At 35.8% G+C, this 7403-nt stretch overlaps 1 protein-coding gene across 1 annotated transcript; it reads left to right on the top strand.

Moving 5' to 3' along the window:
* The first annotated feature begins 2128 nt into the window (after nt 1–2128).
* On the top strand, nt 2129–6870 carry LOC144453591 (retinol dehydrogenase 8-like). The gene is made up of 4 exons (XM_078144915.1): nt 2129–2393; nt 4501–4680; nt 4960–5053; nt 6543–6870. The coding sequence occupies exons 1-4, from the start codon at nt 2129–2131 to the stop codon at nt 6868–6870; spliced, it is 867 nt and encodes a 288-aa protein (XP_078001041.1).
* The last annotated feature ends 533 nt before the right edge of the window (nt 6871–7403 follow it).

Raw genomic sequence — 7403 nt, 5'->3', positions numbered from 1 at the left:
TGTACGCACAATGCGAAATCTTATCAAGAAAGAAGGACTGGAGAAGCCATTGCTGACAACCTAAATAACACTACTTTCATACGAGAATTTGACGAGGACGAGTTGGTCGTCAACTTTTTCAGTATGGTCCTTGAAGAAGAAGCTCATGTAGATATCCTTTAGTTAGTATATGTACTTCATTTTTTGTATTCACAACAATTACCGAAAAGACCTATTATATAGATATGGATGACCTTACCCAAGAAATGTACGTCAGGTATGAGGACGCATTGAGGGAATAATGTACGCTGATTATGGGATGGCATCAGAAGAGACAGTAAAGATTATCGATGATATTATCGAAACGAATCAACCAAAATTCATGTATCGGCCTCAAGAATGGTCGACAAATGTAATATCTGTGAATTTGACGGATACAACGGGAGAAGATACGATCAAATAAATGAGAAAGATGTTTGACACTGAATAACACTCGTGCTTCAATCATACACACCCACAACAGAATCAAAATTAAATCATAATTAAAAGTGATCATATGGATTAGGTATTCATTTTTGATTTTTAAATTTTAAATTTTTTAATTTCTAATATAATTTTATCACGGTTTCCTAGTTGAAAAATCAATGTAAAACAACACATGGCAAGTCGTTCCGTGTAACTGAATAGATTGCAGAGATTAATGTCATTTTTACACATTATTAGCTTCTTGAGCTGTATTGAGTTAAAAACACAGACTTCAAATAGGAAGTCGTGATAGGATTGTTTTGTAAATTAAATATCCAAATCCTGGTCCATATGACCACTTTGATATTACCTTCTAAATTATGCACTGTATGGATAAATATCTAACCAGATAGTTCGATGACGTAATTTAGTATACATATATTGAACTGTAAGAATCCCTATGATGGCGTAAATAGTGTCTGGTGGCAACGTTCAATACCACAAAGCTTGACGTGACATTAACACAATACTAGAATCATTCTATTAAGGTTAGATGTGAAATCATTCACCTGAGTCAAAAACAATTTAGCCTGTACCAGCCTGTACCACTTTAACCATTGAAGTCTTTAAAAATTAATTCTCAGAATATACCTTGAGTTGGTAATTTGTGCAACTGTCCCGATAATTGAAAGCTGCACTACACTATATAGCTGCAATTGAATTTTTTTTGAAATGTTTTCGTTAGATACAACAACTTATTAATTGTAATTTTGTACACCCTGAATAGTATTGAATCACTTATGGGTGAACGTTTTGTTTTGCAGATATTACATGATAAATCAAATCAAATTGATTTTTGGTGTCCGTACCCTCGACGGCGATCACGATTTAAACCTGTTATTGCAATACTAATCGATAAGATCGACCACTGATTAACATATGGAATGTCTAATTATTGATAGGCTAACACCTTTCAGTGAATAGCATGTTGTTGTTGCTTGATCGAAAAAAGATACTACAGTTATAAACTAGAGTGTGGTTATAATGTAGCGACGGATTCAAAACCAGGCTTTCGCTCAAAATTTAAACTTGCACCAAAATTTAACCACTACAACACCTACGGATAATATCACACTGACCACTAAATAACACACACTGACAATGTCTTTTTAAAATTAATTTACCTATTTTTAGGCGACATATCTTTGTTTACTTGATGAAAACAATATCACAGTTCCAACTTAATCAGGTTCAGGTAGTATCTTCTCTACTGTTGAGAAGTCCTGTGTGTGGGGGGGGGGGGAGGGGGGGGGGGTTAGTGATTGAGGTCATCCTGTCGACGTCTTTCCTTTTTACAAAAAAGAGATGTCAGTTGTTGTTGTAGCGATGAACAAATCCACAGTCCCACAATGAATTGACTCACAGTGGCATACTAGTGTTTAGTGATCTTACCCCGGCTTTGATTTATAGTCCAGATAGTCGAATAACTAGTCTTGCTGCTAGACTTTCGGGCTTTCTTCCGATACAATAAGCGAACGAATCGAAGTTCACAGTGATTGCTTGGTTGTGTGTCGTATTGTACCGGAAGAACATCCAAGGTCCAGCAGCTACACTATCGAATAACTTGACCTCCAATTAACAATTGGTTTTGACAGGCACAGCACAAACACACCATATATTAGTCATGGCACAGAAAATAGTGGTAATTACAGGTTGTTCGTCAGGTATAGGTTTAGCAGCGGCTGCCTTATTGGCCAACCATGAAAGCAAACGGTATAAAGTGTACGCAACATTGCGAAATCTTAGCAAGAAAGAAGGACTGGAGAAAGCCATTGGTGATAACCTCAATAACACTGCTTTTATACGAGAAATGGACGTCAATAAGGACGAGTCGGTCGCCAAGGTTTTCAGTATGGTGCTTGAAGAAGAGGGCCGCGTTGAGGTTCTAAGTATGTTCACTCAATTTATTGTTGTTTTAATTTCTTTCAAGAACACGGGAAAATGGGAGAGAAGGCAGACTGACAGATATATCGATAGATAGATAGATACATAGATCCAGATAGATATATGAGAATACTTATTACCAGGTCAAGGTCAAGCCGTTGGCTTTGTGGACGGTCAAAATATAACATTTTTTCCATGTTTATGATAGTAAGCGGTCATATAAACCTAACAATACTACATGTAAAACATAAGAAATTAATTCTCAAGTGACGACTACACAGGTCCATGAAGTCATGTGAAAGAAGTCTTCATAGAGCGCACAGTCCCCTCAATTACATTACTTCAATGTGACTGAATGTGACATGATTTAAAATGAATTGGTGCCTGGCAACAAATAGATATTACAATAAGACGAAAAAAGCTGGATTTGGATAACTGACCCTGAATTTTGAAATCAAGGTCGATATCTGTCGAAACAGAAAAAGTTGATACTTTCAAATGGAAACTCATCTGTGTTTGTAATATTGAATTTAACTTTTGTTCCAAACACAACTTTGAAATTTAAGTAAACTTTTCAAACTTAAATTCAAAACTAAAGTTAACACCTGAAAATATGGGGTCGGCACTTGAATGGAGTCTATTAAGTAACGTTTAATTTTTGAGCACCATGGTAAATCATGATATTTAAAATTTTACTGCAAATATGTCTGTTATACTGTAACAAGTTATATGAACATAAAAAAGCAATGCATGTGTATATAAGTCATGCTCTGAATTTCCTTTAGACATGATTTCGATGGGACTTCTGCAGAGTCTCTCCAATATCCAAAAAATGGCTTACCTTTGATAGTCTACTTGAATGTCAAGGTCAGAGGACACTCTCTTACAGGATTATATGGAGTTGGACACTTGAATGGAAACTCCGTGCAGTAAAGTTTTTTAGTTAGGCAATATATGACTTTTTACTACAAATTTGACAACCATTCTGTAAAACGTGATATGGGCACCAAAAAGTTATCCTTATATTACCTGTAAACATTTAAAATAAATTGACAACAAAGGAATATTACTGTCTGTAATGGGTTTATTTTGATAAGTGACCCTGGATATCAATATCAATGGTCGAGGTCTGAAAAGAAAGCTCATACTGGATTATATGGGGTAGACATTTGAATGGAGTCTATGGGTATAATCGATTTTCTGGTTCCAAGATGCATTGCGCGAGAGGATGTCGCTTGTGTTTGTTAGATTTAGTCTTGTTTTGTCTTTATTACATTTGAAATAACTTTTTCATCAGGAAATGATGGAAAGACATGTTGGCCTCTTTAATTATGGATGATTTTATAGAACAAAGACTAAACTCCATCAATGACAGAGAGGGATTTTACGGGTAAACCCAGGGTACCGTCATGTGACAACCATCCCCCTGATTAGCACGTGCAAACCCCTCCGCGCGTACAGAATACATGGCATTGCATGGAGAGACGCGCAATGCATCTTGGAACCGGCAACAGGTCTTTTACATTTTTTGAGTTTTTATACAATATATGTAGTAAATATAGACTTTAATAACAATTGTGGCGGTCATTCGGTCAAATTTGCAAATGTCGTATTTAAGAAAGCGAGATGAATATTTCCCATATGATAGGTCACTGATGTACTAGGTTTAATAGAAACCGAATGTTGCATGTCTGAGACACACACACACACACACACACACACACACACACACACACACACACACACAGACGGATCGACGAAGTCATTGTAATATTTCCCCTTTTGGGTGGGGCAGGGGCTAAAAAGTTCACCGTTTCCCTTGCCCTATGAAATATAAGATAGCGAACCTCTTTGCATCATAGTATACTCCATATATATATATATATATATATGTGTGTGTGTGTGTGTGTGTGCGTGCGTGCGTGCGTGCGTGTATATATATATATATATGTGTGTGTGTGTGTGTGTGTGTGTGTGTGTGTGTGTGTGTGTGCATGCGTGCGTACATGCATGCGTCGTGAGTGAATGTTCACACTCACAAACTTTCTCGTTGAGAGAGAAAGACAGATAGCAATACGAACTAAATGTGGACTTTACCTTTTCATTCTCCAGTTAACAATGCCGGAATACTCGCAGATGGCGTAATCGAAGCCATGCCAGTTGGTTTGTTTCGACAGGTTTTGGAGACAAACTACCTTGGGTTAGTTCGAACTATACAGGCAATTATCCCGAGTATGAAGGAAAGACGTTCTGGAAGAATCATCAATATCAGTAGCGACAGTGGCATCATTGGTATTATTTTTTCGTGTTTTTTTATTTTTACCTTTTGCACTATTCATTTCTAAACAAAACACTCAAAGAAAAGTTATTACTCTTACACATTATACATTTGGTCGTCCTTTCAATTCATTCTGATGAAAACAATTATGAATTATAATTATATAATTCAGTCACTTTTGACAATCGGTGTTCATTTGCAATTGTTTTTCGTGTAAATTTCACTATACATGTAAAAAGTGTTATAACCATTACGATGCTATACATGTTCCTTTCATGTGCATATTTTTACAGGGACACCATTCCTAGATGCTTACGTCGCCGCAAAGTTTGCCGTTGAAGGGCTATCGCAATGTCTGGCTGCTGTTTTAAGGAACTTTAACGTACAGTAAGTATTAAACGGTGTCACACACACTAAAATTTCAATAAACTTTACTAGTCATGCTGCTACCATTCTTTTATTGATTGGCACGTGTATTTCTGACATATTATATATACAAATATATTCATATATATATATATATATATATATATATATATATATATATATATATATATATATATATATATATATATATATGTATGTATACTAATTCAGTGTAAGATGTAAGTCATAAACTGAAGGGAAAGCGCTCAATACTGAGAAGTAGAGCTGTATTTACACAAAATACACAAGTTATGGTACGGAGCCGTTACTCAGAGTTTCACGCTTGAATACGATCTTCAGACGAAGATCTTGAATGCGATCTTCAGACGAAGATCTTCGTCTGAAGATCGCATTCAAGCGTGAAACTCTGAGTAACGGCTCCGTACCATAACTTGTGTATTTTGTGTGTCTATATATATAATATGTATGCATATAGTGTATCGTGCAGATAATACAGGTGCTGATGCAAACTAAAATTACTTATAATTTATTATCATGCAAATGAAACACTATAAAATTATCTAATGCATAGATGGAAAAGGTTTTTGTTTTTCCGGAAACACAGAGATTGCAATAGTATATCCTGTGGATACAATTCGGTGTGCCGATGCGCATAAAATAAAATACTTCCAGACTCACATCCCCTGCCGCATTAGTTATGACAGTCATGCTTTCTCGGACCAATATTTGAATATTTACTATTTCGGTAATTTCGTCTCCTTGCCTAAAAATATAAATATCAAATTCGCTTTTCAAATTGAGCTACTAGACAAATAGTCTTACCCTGGCTGTTATTGGTTGCGTGACGAGAAAACTAGACATTGATATATTGTGATCAGTTATGTGTAAACACAATCTCACTGCTCTGTCACAGAAGAGATTAATGGTCTTAGTGTTAAGGATAAGTTAGAATTTCTCTAACGATCTAATTTTAAGTTAATTATCCCCGATGACTTCATCGTTCAATCACATACAAGATATATTACATCATTGTTTAATAATAGAAATACGAACACACTCTTAAAGTAACATGTTGGACAGTAAAAGCCAGTAGCTATCAGAAAGGTGTTAGAATGAAAAACTAACCATCTTGTTCGGTGAGGTAACTGGTAAGACATAATTCCTTGTCTATTGAGCTATGTGTGTTCATGTGATCTGGTACAAGACTAAATTTATTGTAGTGTGTACCGTTAACTGAACATTCAGTGTGAAGTGCACCAAGTGTGACAATACAATTAATTCGTTTGTACTATAAGAAATGACTTTCACTAGTGGATATTAAAACAATATGTGAACGAGGTTAAGGGTACAGTTAGAAAAATAATGCTAACAAGTATTATATTTTTTGTTCAAGGAGTTGTACCTTAAGTCAGAGATAAGAATAGTTTCTGAAGCGTCTTGACCTTTGAGTATACCATCATGTTATAAATACAATGTGGTCATTCTGCAGTGTGAGCACCATCCAGTATGGTCCAGTACATACATCTATTTGGGAAAACTCCATTTCGACACCGGCTGAACCTCAAATGAGTCATTTAGACGACCTGACCCAAGAATTGTTTGCCAAGTACCGGGAAGCAATGAGAAAAATATACGTTGATCATGGGATAACACCTGAAGAGGCGGTGAAGATTATTGTCGATATCATCGAGGAGGAACAACCTAAATTGATGTACCAGCCTCAAGAATGGACCGTAAATTACATGTCGGTGAATATGACAGATACAACAGGAGAAGCTACCATGAAGGAAATAAGGAAGATATTTGACACCGAATAACATTCCCAATTTAGTTGTCATTAAAAAGTAATTATATATCATATAACAGTGTTGATATCATTCTTTCAAAATACTTAGTTATGTAAATTTAATCAACAGTATTTAATGAAATTTAACCATATCATCACGTATATGATATAATGTATGGGGTACAACTGACCCTGTATACTACTGAAGACACCAGGTAAATGAATAATATTTAACATATATTATTACACGCTTAGACTTACCCATACGCCGCTGATTACATTAATCATTACCTTACGATAATTCAACTATTATCCCTCAGCGGAAATGTTGTTTCCAGAAAGGTCAATCGTACACCCGTGAGGGGCGATAGAAATAGTTAATTTCGACCCGTCCTAGCTTCCGCCAGTCCATCTATCTGACACGTGATCACAACTCAGTATTAACCAAACTTTGCACAAATAACAGGTACACTTGTGTGACTTTATTTCTAGTCTAGAAACTGTTCTTGATCACACCCACTATTTTACGAAGCTTCTTAAGACGGCAAGAATAAGACAAGTCTG

Source organism: Glandiceps talaboti, chromosome 2 (assembly GCF_964340395.1).
Source record: "Glandiceps talaboti chromosome 2, keGlaTala1.1, whole genome shotgun sequence".
NCBI lineage: Eukaryota > Metazoa > Hemichordata > Enteropneusta > Spengelidae > Glandiceps > Glandiceps talaboti.
This window is presented reverse-complemented; position numbering and strand designations above follow the sequence as displayed.

What these genes read in the sequence shown, in the direction of transcription:
- LOC144453591 (XM_078144915.1), top strand. Translation starts at nt 2,129, where the DNA reads ATGGCACAGAAAATAGTGGTAATTACAGGTTGTTCGTCAGGTATAGGT. An exon ending in TAGCGACAGTGGCATCATTG is followed by an intron (nt 4,681 to 4,959) that starts GTATTATTTTTT and finishes ATATTTTTACAG; the next exon opens with GGACACCATTCCTAGATGCT. An exon ending in TTAAGGAACTTTAACGTACA is followed by an intron (nt 5,054 to 6,542) that starts GTAAGTATTAAA and finishes GTCATTCTGCAG; the next exon opens with TGTGAGCACCATCCAGTATG.